General features: G+C 39.9%; 1 protein-coding gene across 9 annotated transcripts in view; it reads left to right on the forward strand.

Annotated features, from left to right (window-relative positions):
• cbfa2t3 (CBFA2/RUNX1 partner transcriptional co-repressor 3) overlaps positions 1-21,251 on the forward strand; it is a 187,620-nt gene extending 166,369 nt beyond the window's left edge. For 3 of the 9 annotated variants that reach the window (XM_034192187.1, XM_034192178.1, XM_034192233.1), the window contains exons 8-12: positions 5,168-5,456; positions 5,880-5,948; positions 9,878-9,931; positions 14,038-14,228; positions 20,805-21,251. In XM_034192187.1, the coding sequence (XP_034048078.1) occupies positions 5,168-5,456; positions 5,880-5,948; positions 9,878-9,931; positions 14,038-14,228; positions 20,805-21,200 (999 nt within the window). In that variant the 3' untranslated portion in view covers positions 21,201-21,251. The remainder of the gene's footprint in view (positions 1-5,167; positions 5,457-5,879; positions 5,949-9,877; positions 9,932-14,037; positions 14,229-20,804) is intronic. The other 6 variants (XM_034192240.1, XM_034192210.1, XM_034192218.1 and 3 more) reach the window with 5 other exon arrangements.
• The last annotated feature ends 345 nt before the right edge of the window (positions 21,252-21,596 follow it).

The following is a 21,596-nucleotide window of genomic DNA, read 5'->3' on the forward strand; positions in this document are numbered from 1 at the left end:
GTGAGAGAACAGAGAAGATTCAGAAGAGGCCGGCATGAGGACTTTATGCGGACATTCCACTGTTTAAGGACATTTTTTAATGAAAGACGTGCGCGCAAATTCGCTGAGTCGTTTCCGTGACGACTGGACAAATCTGTGTGCGCCACGACAGGAAAAACACCTCCGTGTTGAAAACATTTGTAAAATTCATGCGGCTTTTGATGGCTTTCAACAAGTGAGTAACTGAGAAATTGTTTAACAGCTTGGGCATGTTCCAACTTGCCCGTTAAGGTTTCCAACGGAGGTGTTTTTCCTGTCGTGACCCCCCGCGGTCGGGTCCGGCCCGACATGCGACTCTGCCCGCACGTTCTTTCATTACAAAATGTCCGTTAACAATGGAATGTCCGAATAAACTCCTCATGCCGACTTCTTCTGAAAGTTCTCTGTTCTCTGACGACTTACTGGGTCAACAGAGCCTGAAATGTGGAAGTTTTCAACTTGAAACGGCGAGACGCTGCCGTCAGGCACCTTGAGCCGTCCTTACGGCGACACTAACAGACCAAAATCTCTCATCAGCTGTTTAAATTTTTACCGAAAACCAGCTGAATTTATCGAATGGTGTCCACTCAGTTGTGCCTTACAGTTTTTAAAAAATTTTGATCAAACAAAGCAGCAGTCTCTGAGCCATTCCTAAACAATGAAAAAATCGACGAGAGGGTGGGCGACTCCTCACTCAAAGACTGCCCACAGACGAATGACGTAACCGACAGGCGTGAAAAAACTCTCGCATGCCCACGAGTGTTCAAGCATGTCTGATGTAATCACACGTGATTCAAATCCATATGGTTTTTGAAAAAAATAATAAGGTCGGATACTTTTCTAATAGACCTCGTATATATATATATATATATACAACATATAATATACAACATAAAAATATACATTTAAAACACTCGGTTTGACCCTTAAACGCTACAAACGTAATCACTTATGTTTCTTTTTTACTTGCAGGGACCCTGAAGTTTATGTTGATGCCAAGCAAGACTCAGGAAAATGCCAAGATTAACCATACTACAGCGAACAAAAATTATTGAGTTTTGGCACCAGACCAAGAGTGTCAAACAGGTGCAGAAACTTTATGCTAGACTGTTAGTCAAAATACTGAAAATTGTGCACATCACACAAACACACTTCAGAAACAAGGTTTCAAAACCTAAACGAGAGTAGGCTACTCACTAGGTGTTCACAGGAAACAGTTATTTATAGTTATTTTCATTGTTACATGGTTTTATCTTTTCTGTTGTGTTTTGTTTCATTAGGTTCTTTTTGTCTCTTTCTCTAAAATTGTATTGTATCATTATTAGTTTATTATTATTGACTATTATTGTCAATTATGTAGACTATTATTGTTTTTGCTATTATTATTAATATATTAATAAAATAAATTAAAAAAATTACAATTTGACTCTTTTACGACAACGAACGCTGAGCCATTAATTATACAGAAAACAAATCAACACAAACGTGCTGATGTGAACAGCTTAATGCTAACTTTAACATTGAAAACGCCATAGACATGCTAATGCATTAGCATCTGTCCCGTTTTTAAGTTATAAAATACATCTATCAACCGTTTCAGAAGACCATAACAGGTTGGTTTAACATAAAAATATTAAATATTACTCACAGACATATGCTCTTCAGGGTTTTAGCGGGGGGAAACAATGACTCCACGAATCGTAGATTGAAGTACTGCTTCGATCTGTGAATCACTGCTTCGATTGGTTCAAGGTTCAAAGCAAAGCCGTGCTGCAGAAAAGTTGATTACAGACCCGCTGCAGGTCTGTAATCAATGTAGAGAAATTATCATTTTCCTGACAAACACCCCCCAAGTGCGCAACTGCAAAAAAGCCTACTGGACACGCCTCATGACAAATCGGCCTGACTTCATTGCAGTCACTCGTAATCAGTGGTGTCTCTGGGTGAAAACACAACTTTTTTTCGCATACATGTCAACCCCTTTGAGGGTCCACCTGTATAACCAAGTGAGAAAATCCATAAAATCAACACAAAATCCTTATAACCTCCAAATCGCACCAAAATCAGTTTTATTACAGTACACACAACCGCATAGCAGTATCACACAACTGGGTTTTTGTCCACATATTATGAGTTGCCACAATGACATTAAAGTCAGGATCATTAGTATTTCCTCCACAGTTGAATTTCAAACAATAGAGATCTAGTATTCATGCATCAAGCTGAATTTTATAGAACTGAATGTGTCAAATTTTGTTATTTTTTTACAGAAACAAGAACTGTGTGTCACTAATGGAAATACATTAATAAAATCATGAAAAATAAATAGAATATAACGACGAAAATAAAACATACCTCAGAACTTCATCAAGTGTATCAAAAATTGCGTCGCCAGTTCCGATGCTGCAGACTGGCATGTCGATGAGCCTCGACTTCACCCCTGTGTTTATTAGGGATGGGTATTGATAAGATTTTATCCATAGATACATTATCGATTCTGCTTATTGTTCCGATTCCTTATCAGTTCCCTTATCTATACCTCTTGTGATTTTTTTGTGTACTAAAAATAGGCTTTACAGGTTTTCTATGTCTGCAGGTCAAAGAGCTTTTTCTTATTGTGCACCCGCTCTGTGGAACGGTCTTCCTGCGACCGTGAGGCAGTTGGAGTCTGTGGACATTTTTAATTAAGTCAAGCCTTAAAGCCCATTTTTATTCTCTTTTTTATGACTAGTTTTTATTTTTTTATCTGTTTTAATCTTTTACTTCTGTTTTTAATTATGTATTTGATTTTTTTTATTTTTATTTGTTTATTTTAATTATTTTATGTTGAACTGTTCTATGTGAGGTGCCTTGAGATGGCTTTTGTTGTGATTTGGCACTTTATAAGCCCATTAAATTGAAATTGAATTGAACAACATTTTACTGAGTCTTAAAGTAAATAAACATGAAATTGGACACTGGATCCATAAACTTTGGACATAATAAACTCTACATGGTGGATCCTTGATCTCTGGACATAAATAGGAATAAACAAAATCTGTAGTTTTTGTCAAAAGCATTTCCTTTCAGACATTTTGGCATGAATGTCTTTCCATATATCTGAGCTGAGCTCTTACTGTGGTGGCTGTGCTGTATGCCAGCATCAGTTTAATTTATAAAGAAATACAGCATGTCTCATTTTGGGAAGAAAAAAAAGTTTTAGTCGATTGTAGTTTATTTTCTGTATTACAGCGTTTGGAAAGAGGTGTCATTTTATTTAAAGCGGCAATTTGAAGTTATTAATTGCAATTGGACTCTGTCTCAGCAGAGAGCCACGCAGCTGCGCAACTCCAAACGCACGGAACGGAGGACGATTCTCATTTCTTGACTGCAACAAGATGAGTCCCAGTTAGTTACTTTAATCATGCTGTGGGGATGTTTTTCAGCAGCAGGAACTGGGAGAACTGGGAGACTAGTCAGGATTATGAAAAAGATGAATGCAGCAATGTACAGAGACATTCTGGATGAAAACCTGCTCCAGAGCACTTTTGACCTCAGACTGGGGCAACGGTTCATATTTCAGCTAGAAAGTGACCCTAAGAACACAGCCAAGATATCAAAGGAGTGGCTTCAGGACAACTCTGTGAATGTCCTTGAGTGGCCCAGCCAGACCTGAATCAGATTGAACATCTCTGGAGAGATCTGAAAATGTCTGTGCACTGACGCTCCCCATCCAACCTGATGGACTTTGAGAGGTGCTGCAAAGAGGAATGGGCAAACCTGCCCAAGAATACACTCTAAAAAAAGAACTGCAGTCTCAATGAGAAAAATGGATGGAACAATTAGCATGGATTTTTTAAAGTTATTTCAACTTAGTTATTTCAACTGTCAACTGAGCTAATGCCACAAGACTTCTCTCGTTAAGTTGAAATTACTTTTTAAAAAATCTCTGCATATTGTTACATCACTTTTTCTCATTGAGACACCGGTTCATTTTTTAGAGTATAGGTGCACCAAGCTTGTGGCATCATATCTGAAGAAGACCTGAGGCTGTAATTGTTCCCAAAGGTACATTAACAAAGTATTGAGCAAAAGGTGTGAATACTTATGTTCATGTGATTTCTTCATTTTTATTCTTTAAAAACTTTGCCCCCTTGAATGGAACATTCCATCTTTCACCTCATGAAATATTTGTTCCATTGAAAGAATGTAAAAACATTCATTATTTGTTTTATATAATGGCTAAAATAGATCTTTGTCATTTGATATTATATTAATTTATAAACAACAGAAAATGTGTCACTGGTGCTTTGACATCATCAGTCCAACATGAAGTTTAAATAGAGTCCAAAATTGTTCTCAGTCAACTTGGAAAAACTGTTAGATAGTTCAAAAATGATTCTGACGATGTAGTCTGTGATACTTCCAAAAAAAAAAAAAAAACTTTGTGTACTTCCTCAGTCCAGTGAAAAAATTTTTGCTTTTTTTGTGTGTGTGTGTGTGTTACAAAAATTAGCACAGTCAATTAGCTTGTTCAGATCGTCATCCGTTAGCAAAACAAACTCCGTCATGTTTAGTTAAATGCCGCCACCACTACTGTGTTCGTGGGCGAGGTTTGCAGTGTGCAATGGTACAAAACATATGGAACCAAATTTGCACGGTAAATGGAACCATATTTGCACAAATGCAACACAAATGTGACGAATAATCCGTGTCACGTGACATACCATGCACCAATCAAATGGCAAGGATCCACTCAGCCGTTAAATAATAGATAATATGACGCGGGATATTCCTACCTCATATTATCAGGAAGATCAGTGGTACACTACGCTGTATGATTATCTGACATCAGAGTGTAACTTGACCACATTGTTGTCCTGCACAACATATATTTTTTTGACATTTCAGAGCTTTGTATAACATCAGTATTTACCATTGGCTAACACTTTTATGTTTGCTCTCCGTGGTTTAAAAACCTTTATGTTCGCTTGGGTTCAGTAAAACGTTTCCTAACATGTCGAGTGATCTGATCTTGCTTTCGAGCATGGTAAGGTTACCTGTTAGAAGGTTAGAGTCTCACATTAAGGGACCACTGTCTATCAGTCACCTGTTACTGATCAGGCTGCCAAGATGTTTGTAACTCGTGTCTGAATTTGTCCCATTTCAGCTGCTGAACTGCATCATGGACATGGTGGAGAAGACACGCCGCTCTCTGACTGTGCTGCGCCGCTGCCAGGAGGCTGACCGCGAAGAGATGAATCACTGGATTCGGCGCTACAGCGACGTGGAGGAGATGAAAAAAGGTGGGAGCAACGGACAGCACTGCCTTCCTCCTCCTCCTCTTCCTCCTCCTCCTACTCCTCACCACAACTCCTCCTCCAACACAGCTATCAGCAGCGAATCACAGCCCATAGGAACTCCCTCCTCTGCTGAAAGGCAGACAGGCAGACAGACAGGTAGACAAACACACACGGGGTACTTTGTCAAAGCAAAACACTCATATCAAGGTAGGGTTCATTTCAAGATGATGTAAGATGTCAATTTAGAAACAAAAGTGAGATAGATGAAGATGATTTTCTGCAGATTTACTACCACTCCACTCATACTGAGTGGTAGTAAAAAAATCTTATTGCAACATTCTGGATGTTAACTGACTGATTGCATCCTTATGCTCCCAGCATGCTCATTCATCACCAACATTTCTGTTCACATCTGACATCCGTAACTCTGTTCTTTCCCAGAAATGGATAAAAAAAGGACTTGCTAACTGGGCAAGATATCAGACTGAGAATTTTGACCTAAAGGGGAGACTGTTCATAGCTGAGTGTTTTTCACTGTGTGTCACTAAGACTCAATGTGCATCTGCATGTGTGTTTCAGAGATCCATCGAGATTTCTTACACAGGCCTCCGTCAGGATACCTGCCAGAAGAAATCTGGAGGAAAGCTGGTAAGAGCCGAGTAACCCATCTCCTTTTCTCTCTCGTCTTCATGAACAACTTGACACTCACTAATAACATTTGCTGTCACACGAAGACCTTCACCCATCATCAGTCTGATGACAGCACAGACAGAACTGAGGCCATAGGTCAATAAGGCCAGAGAATTGGAGGCAGTTTGTGTCATTAGGGCTAAATACCCTCCATCTGTCACCACTCTATGAAAGGCTACTGCAGTTAAAGCTGCAGTGAAAATGCAGTCACCTGGCCCACGGCAGGCCGCAGCAGCACAGCACAGGTTGGAGTCACGGCTTAACTGGTCTCCATTGGCCCAAGAAACACACTCTTAAACTTTTTTTAATTGTGATTTTCTACTGCCATGCACATTCCATGTACCTTCCGTTCACTGGATTTTCCATTCCAGAAACAAAAATCAGAAAATGAATTTCTGAAGCAGTCCCAGCACCAGACACAGATTTGCGGAGGGGCCTTGCATTGCTCTAAGGGGGGCACATTTTTTCCAACCCAGTCTCACGGTCGTGATTCAGGAGCACGAAATATACATTAATCTATTGGTTTGTCATATTGTCACGAAAAGTGCAAAATTTTCACCACGTGGCAGCGAGCGGTGCAAAGCTCGCTCATGGTACAGGGCATCCTTAACAGGAAGTGCCAAATTTGAAATCCACAGTAAAACAGGAAATGTTCAAATGTCAAACACTTCCTGGATTGACAGACGAGATCCCATGGAATCTCACGGGAACTTAGTGGCAAACTCACACTCAAACAGGAAGTGCCCAATTTTCAGTCACTGTGAAACAGGAAATGTCAAATGTTGAACACTTCCTGGCATGGGTGGAGCTAGAACAGAGGCTGGGGTTTCACTGGACTCCCCTGAAATCTGATTGGACACAGATGATTGACATGTCACGGCACCGCACATCTGGTTGAAAGAGCTGCATTTTGAAATTAGTGAGTCACATTGACTGCTAGGTTCCTCCTGTCCAGTAGTTGGTGCTGTGTACCACATAAAGTTTTAATCCACCTTAGAAGAAGAAAAAAAATATTTGCCTCAGATTTGAACTGAACATGTAGTTTAAACTATGGACTTCTAATGACACCAAACTTATATTGGTGAGTAAAGACCATATTTCATTCCAGAAGTGAGGTCCAGGTTGTTAAAAGCAGTATTTCTCCTTTAATTCGGGTTGCCTTATATATACATGTTTAAGCTAACAGACAGTAGCTGGTTCATGCTCTGTTGGATTATTAGTGCAACAGATAACTGAAACAATCCTTCAAATGGCGATACAAGCATCAAATTCAGCACAAATACAGCTGGAGCAAAATTAATGGAGCAACTTTAACTTTTGACCCCTGTACAAACTGAAACTGACCTTTGCCACCATTCTCGCTGTTTTTACCTCATAACTCCATAACATTCAGTCACAGATTGCCCAAACTATACCTTTTTCGAATCTTTATGATCAGGCAAATAATGTGGTGTGGTTTTCTATATGATTGGAGCGTCTGTTAATTTTGACCCCTGTGTAATTCTTCAATTGACCCCTACCTGGCCGCCTATTGAAGTTTCAAGTGGCCAATCAGTTTTTTCAAAAGAGTTCATGTCTATGGATTATTTGTGCCAAATTTGATGCTTGTATCACCATTTGCAGGATTTCACTCTAAATATTCTCTTATCTGCTGCACTGTATATGAGATGTAAGATGCTGCTCCTCAGTGTTTCTCAGTTGCCCTCAAAAGTATTGGAACACTTGGTATTTCACACATTTTGTTTATTCCATTTCAAATACATTTTTTTTCTAAAGTTTTTTCCTTAACTCAAACTGAAAGCAAATCTCTACAACTTGATATGCAGTAAGTTAATTAAAAATATAAAATCCAGCTTCCTGATGAAGTGGTGTAGAGGAGGATTTTCTTAAAAAGAAGACCTGAAAGTTCAGGTACAATTTGCCAGAAAGTACATTTTAGATGAAAGCCTAGATTTGATGTTTTGGTGAAAGAAACTTTTGTATTTCTTCATAATTGATGTAAATAAAGTCCAAGACATATTCAGTGACTTGGAAATGTTCACGTTTCCATCCCCTGACTTGTCTAAAGAAAACTGGCAATAAAACTTATTGTTATTTACAGGTTTTATCAAGTTTTAGAGATTTGCTTTCAGTTTGACTTTGACGAAGATAATTTTAGAAATTTTTATTCTTTATTTAATTAATTAATTAATTTATTTATTTTGTATTTCTTGTATTTAAAATGGCATAAACAAATTAAAATGTGTGCAATTCCAAGTGTTCCAATACTTTTGGAGGGCACAGTATCCTAACCTTATGATGAGTGCAAAATGAGTGTGGTATTAGTACTGTTTTGTTTAAGAATATTTAATTTTCACTGTTGCTGCACTTTGCGTCAAATCGTAGTCATATTGTATATCATATTGATGTGAAAATTCAGTAAGGTATATCTTCTATTATACATTCCATATCTAAGGTGGAACTCTACTAGTGTTTACTAAGGTACACTGAAATATCTTTAAAGAAAAAAATATATATAAAAAAAAGAGAAAGAGAGAGTAGAGCCACTTAGGTGCCTGGTCTTGAGAACCAGGGATGGTAGGTTGAAAAGCTTTTGTATCCCATGGGAACTCTCCCTACCCACCTAAGGGGCTCAAGAACATGGACAGCATGTATATAAGTGACATTTACATGACAATTTATATGACAATATTGAGATATGATAATTTTGCCATATTGTACAGCCCTACTGTCAACTAGCTGAAAACTTTGAATATTAATTTACATCTACATTAAAAAAAATGCTTAAAGTGGCAGGGGGTAAGAGGGCTGTAATTGGGGGTGTGTCAGCTGAAAAGCAAAAAAGAAAAATGCTTAAAAAGGTGGGGGGTATGAGGGGCAGAGCCCCTCCAGCAGATGAAAGACAAAATAAAGAAAATGCTTAAAAATGGGGGGGGGGGTCTGGGGGAGCCCCCCCGCAAGAAGGTGAAAGATTTTTGCCATGCTAATGCTCCCCTGAAGCATTTACTCAAAATAAAGTCTGAAGGACCTAAATGACATGGTGAAATGCTGACGAATTTATAAATACATTAAGACAGTAAACTGACTTTAAAAATTACGTAATTAGTTCTTCTAAAAATTGTTGAGGTCAAAGGTTCTAAAATCATTCTGGACACACCATTCCAACTCATTATAGAAACTTTGCATAATTAATTACCACCCTTGAAAAATGTCAGCTACCTATTTTAGAAACACTGCTCATTCTTGAGCCCGTGGATCCCCATGGGCAACTATATCTATATCTATATATATATATATATATATATATATATATATATATATATATAGATATATATATATACATACAGTTTGCATTCTGTTCTATAGATATGGAAATTTTGTATTTGACTGGTTAGTCAAAAGAGTGCAAGAAAGAAAAACAACACAAAATTCAATCAGAACTAATAAACAGCTGGTTTTTCATTTTCATTCCTGATTTTTGTTTCAGAAACTGAAATCCAAATAAGGTACATGGACAATGCACAGTATACAAACGCTTTACTGACACAATTCAAATCCAGACATTGGGAACCCTCTACTGTGTTATCATCAGGGGTAAAGGCACCCCCACATGTTTAGTGAATCCTTACGGCTGACTTTGTAGCAAAAGGGGGAGCAGGTAAGAGTGTTGCAGTGTTTGGGCCTTCCTGTGTACTTGCATGTTAGATAGAGCCCATCCCAGGAGTCATCTGGCTCAACCTTTGTTCCATTCCAGTCCCAGCACTATTATGTTGCAGTCATACTCCAATACCCTGTGCAGGAAAGATGCTGCTGCTGTCTGCAAAAATACTGTGCTGCATTTTCACCAGCAGAAAAAGCTCTTTTAATTGCAGTTGTTTTTCATACAGGTACTACAAGCATCCCGCTCTCGCCAGCACTAAAGCACCTCCAAAACAAGCAGGGTGAGTAACATATCTCACTCCCAATATCTCTGTGTACGTGAGTGTGTGCCATCTCTAGCTCACGGACTGCCTCGGCAAACAGGTAATCTGGCTGATGCAGCTACAGCGCCTCGTGCTTTTAATTAGAACCAGCCACGTACTCGCTGCTCCGGTTCAAGTTGAGAGAGCGCAGCGCTTTTTGAAAAATAAGATCTGAAGTGTGAAAAAGCAGACAGAAATAACACGTCTCAGGGACTTGCCAAATCCCTGCGGAATTAAAACCTTAATATTGCTGCCCCCGTGTTTTTCATTAAGTGCTAATTGCCCCAGCATCTGCTGTGCAGTCTCCTTGATAAGATTTAATTAAATTTGCAAACTAATCTTACTGGTGCATGCATTAGGCCAGATAATTGAGAATCTCGGGATAATGCAGATAGTGTTTGGAAGGGAAAGACAGGGGGGTGTAAGAAAAGAAAAAGGAGAAATGAAATGATGGATAAAGGCAACGGTGGGATGAAGGAAAGCATAAAAAGTTACGTGTGAGCGTTGAGAGGATTGACAGAATACTAACTTCTTTGGCAAACTGTAGGAATCAAACTCAAGACACACAATCGTGCACACAGACATCCGTGTGCATGCCACCATGCACCCACAAGCAACAGAGTACGTAGCGGTATCAGGGTCACCCTGCTACCTATCTTGTGTGCACACGATAGTTTGAAGCAGCTGGAGTGGAGTGTCAAGGAAATATGACAGTTGATGCTGAGCTCCATCTCGAAAACAGAATGTGCATGTTTTTATGTCTATCTTTTATATATTAATGTGTTTGTATTTAAAAGGAGAAGATGCAGCAGGCAAGTGGAAAATATTAAACATATTGCCATTTTAATAGTGCACTGGAAAACCTGAAATATCAATTCAACTCAAACTGATTGAGGAAAGTAATTGACTTAAATCATTAAAGTTCAGTTAACTCACACAATTCAGGCATTAAAATGATTAACTATTGATTGCATGATAATGACTTGGAAATTTTTGATTAATTGACAATATTCATCAAGTAAAATTATGTAATAACAAATTAATGACATGCTCTCACTTGTATGTGGAGGTGATGTATTCAGTGGTCTAAAGTTATAGCTAGATGTGTTACTTCATGCTACCCCCCCACACACACACACACAATTTTTAAAAATAGTTTAAAACTAGAAAGAATTTTAGTGTTTTCTTGAAGAGAGTTGCCCATATAGAAGTAGTGGTGGATCGATCCGATTCAGTCCATAGCGGTTCATGTGGTAGATCAGGATCTACCACATGAACCATGATGGGTCATTTTTAAGGTCCTATAACACTGAGTTTGCCTGAGTCACTTCTGTTTTATTTGGCCAAAATAAATTCTTTCTACATTTGGCCACAGCCAAGCCACTTGAGCACCCCTGAGCCTGTCAGATCTCAGAGGCTGAAGTAAAGGAGGTCCCGATTAAGTAGTTAGCTGGAAGACTGGTTAATAAAAACACCAGGTGCTGTGAGCGTGTTTCTCCACATAGAAAAGGAGTTGCCAGGAAGGGCATCCAATGTAATACACGTGCCAAATGTCCATATGGATTCATGCCAGATCAGCTGTGGTGACGGCAACCAACAGAAAGCAAAAAGGAACTTTGTTGGTATTATTGAAGTCTTGTTAGCAATAGTGCATATGTGTTTATTGTTTTCTTTCTTTTTTTTTTTTTTACTAATTTAGACCAAACATGGTGGAGTGACTGACAGTCAGACAAGGTCAAAGTGATTTGATATTAAAAAGTTTACGTGCCAAAGTAACATTTTTGGCCTAGTGGTAATATATGTAGGGTATATTTGGAATGGCCATTTTGATTAAATGGTTTAAGATACATCTGTGGTTACTATTAAGCACTAGTACAAAGGCATATTATCATTGTTCTACTGGTCGCATGACCTTTGATCTTTGGTGCCCTTGAAAGGTGAAACTCATGTCTTGACTGTGAAGCCCACCTGGATAAAACATAGTTAAAGGGTTGTGTGTTTGCCTTGATCAAATTTCAAGGCCACACAGAACCACATGTTAAGAGTATTACTGGGTCACAAATAATTCATTTGCAAGAATTTGTGTCAGACATACGAGGCAGGAGTGTTGGGCTCTCTGAGGGTCCCTTCTACTTTGGCCCGTTTTCCCCTTTAAGATGAATATCTTCATCTGAATTTCCATGAAATATAATTTTCCTGGTTTTCTGGTTTACTGAGAAAGACTCAGAGGATATAAACTACAAAAGAAAATGTGTTCATTCATGAAAAAAACCTACAATGTGTCACAGCGGTGGCTCAGGTGGTAGAGCAGGTTAACGTAGATTAGATGTCAGTGGATTGATTCCTGATTGCTCCTGTATGTCACTGTGTCCTTAAGCAAGACACAAAGCTCAGAATTGCTCCCATGTCCTCCAAAAAATGAGAGAGGGTTAGTTTAACAAAGAGCATCTGGTTGTGGACTTCAGCCAAAACCACTAAGGAAATATTTATTAATTTAAATATTTTGAATGAATTTAAAGAATGTTGTGATTGTGATACATTGAATAGGATAGAAATAATGAGTGGTTTCCATTTGAACAATGGTAAGACTGTCTGCACGAGTTCAAAAACAGAACTTGTGCAGAAATTCTTACCATTGATTGATTATTAGGCATTTCTTCTTCGAATAGGAAGCCAGTTGCACAAACCGCTGTGTACAATGAGTGCCAGTGTGGAAGAACAAATTTGCTTCCTCACTCTAGTGAAAAATCTTGATCGAACCTTGTCCAATTTTTTAATCTGACATCACTTCTATGACCCCTAAAGATGTCCCCCTGAACACTGCATAAGCTTCTATTCACCTTATGGCACACTGAATTTAGCTTATGTGTATTATGGATGCATTTTTATGAAAAGGTAGTGTTATCGTCCAATACAGCAAAACATATGGGACAAAAATTTATGTTAAATACACCCAAAATGCACAGTACATGACATAAGTCACACAGTGGACTGTTTCTCTGTAGAATGGAACCAGTACTCAATGTCCTGTGACATGCAATCTGCACAGTAAAATCACCAGTGTCAAAATAACACTGACAGTGTTAAATTATCACTGTGTACATATGGTCAGACTCTAGTCAGAGTGGGACCATATGTACACTGTCAGTGTTAATTTAACACTGGTGATTTTACTGTGTACCAATCAAATGACAGGGATCTATTTGGGTGACATAAAAAACTGCTTAATTTACTCAAATTAACCAGGTTTATTTTACTTAATTCAAATAAGTTGCAATGTTTTAATTATTTGTACTAAATAAACTTACAGCAGTGGGTTTAAGGTCATCATCTTCCTCAAATAACTTGAGTTGAACTAACCAACATTTAGTTTTACATTTTACAGTGCAGTGGAAATGGTATGCTAAAGAAATTCATATCTTGTGATTGTGATACATCAAATTAACCATTACGTGATTAATAAATAGTTTATATTTGGCAACCCTGTTCTCAGGCGTATATATTTCCCTGCGAGAAAACGTGTACTGTGCTGAGAGTGTTCACTGCGGGGCTAATAATGAAAGATGGCTAAATGTAATCACTCCTGCCTCTTACTGTGAAGGGACTGCAGGATGCTTCTATTTTAGACGGCCATCTGGAAAGGAGTCTACACACCTGCCTGTGCTGGAAACAACAGGGCCGTCATCCTCAGCAAGAAGCTCTGTAGATGAAATTCATTCCAAATTATTCCGTGCATAACTTCACTCTATGAAAATTGTTCTCATAACAAGCTGAAAACAGTACAACCAAACTATCCCCAAACATTGGGCGAACAACAAAGTTGGTGACAATTTTTTTTTGAAGACATCTGGTGTTGTCAACACTGGAAATTATTGTGGCCAGACATGTTTAAATTAATTATTGAAGTTGGCTGTTTCCCTTCTCTGGCAGAAAGTTTTAAATCTTGGATGATGTACATCTGTTCACAGCGATAAAACAAGATGGCAGTTTAAAGACCCTCAATAAAGGATGAAAGAACGGGAAGGATGGAACAGTGGTCGGAAGAACTAATGCTCCCCTTTCTCCCACTCTTGCTCTCTTCTTAGAGGAGGCAGTGAACGAGGTGAAGAGGCAGGCCATGTCAGAGCTGCAGAAGGCGGTGTCGGACGCTGAAAGGAAGGCTCATGAGATGATCTCTGCCGAGCGATCTAAAATGGAGAGGGCCCTGGCCGAGGCCAAGAGGCAAGCTTCTGAGGACGCGCTAACAGTCATCAATCAGCAGGAGGACTCCAGTGAAGTGAGCATCACAGACCCCTAACATGCCCGGCACTGCCATGGGTTCTTCTGCTAGGGAGGGGTGTTATTTCAAGAAATTTGGAAATCTATAAATGTTTGCATGGAATATGGAAATACACACGGAATAAACCATAGCAGGATAAATTTTGGGTCATTTGGTTCCAAAAACCCATATGGATGGAGCCAGTGAAGATATCGGGTTCAAAAATTGGCAAAACTATAGACGAAAATGTCATATCTTGAGAACCGCTCCACCTAGAGACTTGAAATTTGTCTCCAAATGTTGCTTGACCCCAAGTTTATATTCAACTTCTATAGTAAGAATAAGCCTATCTGGTGCTTTTTAAGAGTAATTGACAAAAAAACCTAATTTCAGTACATATGATCAATTGTAACAAACAAAATCTATGTAGTTTTTATTTCAGGAACATCAGTTGAGTATAATCATCACATGTAAAGAATGACATGGCCACAATGAACTAATTACAAGCAACAGAGTGGTTTTCTACATCAACAGCACATATACGACACACGCGTTACTTGAAATTTTCAAACGCTCCGTCCATATGGGTTTTTGGAACCAAATGACCCAAAAATTATACTGTTATGGTTTATTCCATATATATTTCCATATAACATGCAAAAATTTATAGATTTCAAACATTTTTGAAATAACACCCCTCCCTACTTCTGCTGTCATTCTTTTAACACATTGACATTCACTCTTACCATTATTTCATGGCTTTTTAACTCCATGCTGTCTTGTACCAAACTGAAGCAGACCGAGTGGCTCAGCAGTAAAAGATTTGGACTGCCCCTCAAAAGACGACTTCAGTTCCCACTGTGTGTCCTTAGACAAGTCAACCCAGTCCACCCAGCTGTAAATGGGTACCGGTGTCACCAACCGAACGGTCCCCCCTAAAAATCGGTCCGCGCTGCCTTCACTGTGCATGTGTCATTTCTGTGCCTCATTAGCCACACTTCACCGATTATCACCTTGTTTCTGCTTCAAACTACACTCCAGTCATCGTCTGTCTCAGTGACAGATATCTGAAGCTTTTGTACAACAATCATTTCCACATGAATTCAGCATTATTTCATCATAAAAGATAGAGGAAGCGATCAGAGCGCCACAGCCAGACAAGCTGCTGGTGCTGCATTCACTGTGCCTCCGTTTTTTCAAAGCTTCAGTAGCGTCTCACCGATTATTGCTTCATTTCTGCTTAAAACGGCCTTGTTTCTACTTAAAACTGACTTTAGAATGATTTAAGAGGTTTTACTTTGTCATCTGATGGTTAATAATCACATTATTCCCTTCGATTGCTTTGGGTGTAGAGAGTCCGTCTCAGATGAGCTGCTGTTGTTCCAAATGACACATGCACAGTGGAGGCAGGGCGGACAAATTTTTAGGGGGGACCATTAACCGTATCCAGGGATCAGCACCACTCTGATGGGCTTCAGATCTGATATAAAAATGATTAGTACTACCTCTTCTTCTTCATTTACTGTATTTTGTACTGACCAATTCTGGAGACTATGTTGACTCCATGGAGACTCTGTTTCTTGGTGCCTGACAGCCCTTTTACACTGCTACTTGGTACTTCAAACTTAAATTTGTAATATTTACCCAGGTTCCAGTTTCAGTTAAAATGTAATTTTCTGGTCGTCATTCAACATGTGGTATGATACTGTCTTACCACTGCAGTTTTTCCTTGGTGTGACCAGATGTTTGACAATTTGAAGCCCCAAGGTTTCCAACCAGACCAACATTTTATTATGCCCACCAAGGACATAATAAAATCATTGTCATTTATCCACTGAATTTTGGAGGTGATCCACATCTGGATTCTGGATCAAGATTTTGCTTTATATAGGTTTTGAAGGATTACATCAAAATTACTTAATGGATTCTCACCAAATTTGCACCACAGAGAGATATTAGGGCATGGAAGACTCCACTGAATTTTGGAGGTGATCCGGATCCTGATGGGTAGACATCAGAAAGCTCCGTTTGCTCTTGTTCCTGTTGTTGTTGTTGGGTTTTTTTGTTTGTTTGTTTTGTTTTGTTATTTGCTCAGTGAAAATATAAAAGGAAACGCAATGGTGCTCACCATCATGTTAATATCCATATGGCTTGGTATAAAGAGAGGAGTCAGCAGTGCCATAGCCTTACTACTATGGTTGTGTTATTTTTAGTAAGTACACCATGTTGTACTAGGACCAGAAAATTAAACTGTAACTACAACTGGAACCATGATCAATGGAAAACCATGAGTTCCCCTTATGGATACCACAAACTGTGGTACTCTAACAATGTAAAATGATCATTTGTCAGCCACCAGAGAACAGAAACTATCATCACCTTGTCTGAAGGAGGAGTTATTACTATTTTTCTGTCATTTTCTGTGTCCCAATTTGTCCTCCATTTCCATAACCTTTCTTTCATTGCCCTACTTCTGTTCTTTGGAGCCAAAAACTGTTGGCTCATATGTAAACCTAATGTTTCTCTTACACTTGTAAAAAAAAAAAAAAAAAAAAAAAATGATGCAGTATTTGTTGACACATGATTACAATGTCATCACAATATTGGCACAGGTGGTAATGACTAACTGCAAGAGACTGCACATACTTGCCCTAACAAAGGCTTTATCATACCTGTGCAGGTTTGTCTACCTTTTTTGTTCATCTGTCTTTACTGCTAAGATGCACCAGTAGTGTGTGGCAACTGGTGACAGCCTTTGCAGTTAATGAATTCTGCGATGTAGATGATTACCTATAACCACCGAGTTATACTTGTGGTTTATATACACTCACCAACCACTTTATTAGATACACCTATTCAATTAGTTGTTAACACAAATAGGTAATCAGCCAATGACATGGCAGCAACTCAATGAATTCAGGCATCTAGATGTGGTGAAAATGACTTGCTGAAGTTCAAACCAAACATCAAAATGGTGAAGAAAGGGGATTTAAGTGACTTTGAACGTGGGATGATTGTTGGTGTCAGACAGGCTGGTCTGAGTATTTCAGAAACTGTTGATCTACTGAGATTTTCATGCAAAACAGTCAGCGGCAGTTGTGTGGATGAAAATGCCTTGGTGATGCCAGAGGTCAGGGGAGAATGAGCAGACTGGCTGAATGGGTTACTGCGTGATGCTATCATGTCAGTATGGACCTACATCTCTGAGGAATTCATTTCAACTTCAGTTTATTTTGTTTGCATAGTGCTCAATCACAACAACAGATTTTGTGTCGGATTATGGCAGTATTTGCTGTGTTGGGCTGGTTCCTGCACATTCTTGCTATGTGTGACAGGGCTTTAGTGAGACCTGTCTCAATGGAAGTGTGTTCTAAATGTGGACTGTAATGGCTCAAAAAAAGTTATTTTCAGTAAGATAGTCCATGAGCTGCCGTGAAACCAATTTTTCAAAAACTTTAGAGCAAAATGATGGATTTGATATTGGTCTATAGTTTTTCGGTAGACTAGGGTCAGGGTTAGATTTCTTAAGTAATGGTTTAATCACTGCAAATTTAAAACATTTAGGAACAGATCCTGAGGTTGGTGACAGATTAATAATTTCCAGTACAGTAGGTCCAGGTGTAGGCCACAGGTCCTTAAACAGTTTTGTTGGTATTGTGTCAGAAAGACATGCTGTGCATTTAGCGGAAGTTACAAGTTTCATCAGTGCCCCCAGTAAAATAGTATTAAATTCAGTAAATCTTGGTGATTTATCAGAGATGGAACCCACATCAGTAACAGGGTGCAGTGGTGGGACTAAAGCATGCTGGGATATATTTGACCAAATGAAATCTTGAGCTGTACATGGAGACCAACTTACATGTGGTTGTCCTTGAATAAGTGTTGCCACCATGTTGAACAGGAACTTTGAATTATGCTTGTTTTTGTTCATCAAATCAGAGTAATAGGCCCACTTTTTGGCCAATAGTGCATGCTTGGAAATTGTGTTGGTATGTTTCCATGACCTTGTTGAATCTGTGCCACAAAGAATTAAGACAGTTCTTGGGAAAAAAAAAAGGGGGCGGGGGGTGTAAACCTGGTATTAGCAAGGTGTACCTAATAAAGTGGCCGGTGAGTATACCTTAAGTAATACTTGAATCTCCTTTGAATTGCAAAGATAGTATTTCTTGTTACTTTGAACTGTAGCTCGATCTTGATTCCTCTCTTGTAGGTTGCTTTGGATAAAAGCACCAGCTAAATGAATTTAAAGTAAAATACCCACAGGCTGTTTGTTGCATGTGTGAAAGGGCTATAACAGCAAAAGGCATGCAGTTCCCTGTTGTTGTGTTCAGAGGCACTGCTACATTCCGTATGGTAAACACATGCTGTGAAGATGAAAGACGCCCACCACAGGTTATTAGTTACTCATGTCAAGACGTGCTGTGCAGTTTCCACTGGAGGTAGTGAAAAAGAAAACTCCAACCAGAACCAGAGGTAGTGCCAAGTCCCACTAGGTTCTGGTTAAGAATTCCAGCATCTGTTTCTGGTGGCAGCAGAAAAGCTCCCAAAGATTGTCTGATTCCTTTTTTTTTTCTTTTCGGATTCTTCCAATATGACAGAACCAGGCATTTTGGAATTCTGCATATCATTGTAGAGTCACTGAACACGCAAAATTTATATACGAGGTCTGTCCGTAAAGTATAGGTCCTTTTTATTTTTTTCAAAAACTATATGGATTTCATTCATATGTTTTTACGTCAGACATGCTTGAACCCTCGTGCGCATGCATGGGTTTTTCCACGCCTGTCGGTGACGTCATTCGCCTGTGAGCACTCCTTGTGGGAGGAGTCGTCCAGCCCCTCGTCGGAATTCCTTTGTCTGAGAAGTTGCTGAGAGACTGGCGCTTTGTTTGATCAAAATTTTTTCTAAACCTGTGAGACACATCGAAGTGGACATGGTTCGAAAAATTAAGCTGGTTTTCAGTGAAAATTTTAACAGCTGATGAGAGATTTTGAGGTGATTCTGTCGCTTTAAGGACTTTTCACGGTGCGAGACGTCGTGCAGCGCTCTCAGGCAGCGTCATCAGCCTGTTTCAAGCTTAAAACCTCCACATTTCAGGCTCTGTTGATCCAGGACGTCGTGAGAGAACAGAGAAGTTTCAGAAGAAGTCGGTTTCAGCATTTTATCCGGATATTCCACTGTTAAAGGAGATTTTTTTAATGAAAGACGTGCGGGCGGATTGCAGCGTCGGCTCGCAGCCGCCGCGACGCTCCGCCACAGGAAAAACAACTCTGCTGGAAGCCTTAAGGACAAGTTGGAACATCTCCAGCTGATAAACAAGTTCTCATATACTCACTCCACTGAAAGCCATCAAAAGCCAACTGGATTTTAACAAATGGTTATCAACATGGAGGTGTTTTTCCTGTGCCGCCACGCCGCGTCGGCTGCGTCCCGACGCGCGGACCCGTCCGCACGTCTTTCATTAAAAAAATCTCCTTTAACAGTGGAATATCCGGATAAAATGCTGAAACCGACTTCTTCTGAAACGTCTCTGTTGTCTCACGACGTCCTGGATCAATAGAGCCTGAAATGTGGAGGTTTTCAGCTTGAAACAGGCTGACGACGCCGCCTGAGAGCGCTGCACGACGTCTCGCACCGTGAAAAGTCCTTAAAGCGACAGAATCACCTCAAAATCTCTCATCAGCTGTTAAAATTTTCACTGAAAACCAGCTTAATTTTTCGAACCATGTCCACTTCGATGTGTCTCACAGGTTTAGAAAAAATTTTGATCAAACAAAGCGCCAGTCTCTCAGCAACTTCTCAGACAAAGGAATTCCGACGAGGGGCTGGACGACTCCTCCCACAAGGAGTGCTCACAGGCGAATGACGTCACCGACAGGCGTGGAAAAACTCACGCATGCGCACGAGGGTTCAAGCATGTCTGATGTAAAAACATATGAATGAAATCCATATAGTTTTTGAAAAAAATAAAAAGGACCTATACTTTATGGACAGCCCTCGTAAATACCATTTTAAAATAAGGGTATTTTATTGTTGTCCCCACAATAAATAGCTGACTGACTAAAGCCATTCAACACACAACTGAATGTGTAACTCAACAAACCAGTGGTACTGGAGCAGGAATCGGTGATAGAGAAATACAACAAGAGCAATCTGTGATTTCTGATGTCCACCAGTCCGGCTCCGGATCACCTCCAACATTCAGTGGAGTCTTCCATGCCCTAATATCTATCTGTGGTGAAAATTTGGTGAGAATCTGTGAAGTAGTTTTGACGTATTCCTTCAAAGCCTATATAAAGTGAAATCTTTATCCAGGATCCAGATCCGGATCACCTCCAAAATATAATGGAGTCTTCCATGTCTGAGTATCTATCTGTGGTAAAAATTTTGTCAAAATCCGTGCAGTAGTTTTGACGTAATCCTGCTAACAGACAGACAAATAAATAAATAAACGCAGATGATTTTATTAACGTCCTTGTTGGACGTGATCAGTCATGTTTTAGATTTTGACTCACACTCTGTAGCTAATTTAGAGGCATTAACAGCTGAGACAAAAAAGAGACTTATTTCTGTCAACCTACTCTCTCCCCACTGTCTAACCAGAGCTGCTGGAACTGCGGGAGGAAGGCCAGCGAGACGTGCAGCGGCTGCAACACGGCTCGTTACTGCGGCTCCTTCTGCCAACACAAAGACTGGGAGAAGCACCACCATGTCTGCGGTCAAAGCCTGCAGGGGCTGCCAGGGGGCAGCAGCGTCCCTCTGGGCACTCCCTCCTCATCCACCTCATCCGCATCCTCCAGTGCGCCCCCCACCCACTCAGAGAGCACTCCTCCTGGACCCCTTTTGCTGGCGGGGCAGAGCAGTATTGCGGGAGGAGCTGGCGGTGGTAGTGGAAGCGTCTCAGCCAGCCCCAAGGAGACCAGTTCCAGCAGTGTCTCTCGCTCCACAACCCCAGCTACGCCCGCCCTCCTGGATGCCACTTCGCGCTGACATCTGGCTTGTGACTCTTTCTGCATAGTGTAACAGTGCCCACACTCCATGTAAAACCAAACTGAGGAAATCTTCACTGCACACTGATTTCTTTCTGTTTCACTCCCTGATTCCCGGTTACCCTGAGCTGTTCTTATTGAACCTTCTCGCTACCTGAAGACAGACTGGTATGAACTCATCACTATCCCCCAGATAATACTTTCTGTCGCTGAGACTTATGTTTTTTTTTTGTTTGTTTGTTTGTTTTTTTTGCTGTCGGCCAGAGCCACAAATCTAAAGATTCCAGCCTAGGGTTCAGTGTGGTGTAACACCTGGAAATGTGCAACGTCTCTTATTCCTGAGGTCAGTGAGAGAAACATATCAGATGTGTCTGCTAAGAACTTGAGCTTTGATTTG

The sequence above is a fragment of the Thalassophryne amazonica genome, chromosome 2 (genome assembly GCF_902500255.1).
Source record: "Thalassophryne amazonica chromosome 2, fThaAma1.1, whole genome shotgun sequence".
Lineage (NCBI taxonomy): Eukaryota > Metazoa > Chordata > Actinopteri > Batrachoidiformes > Batrachoididae > Thalassophryne > Thalassophryne amazonica.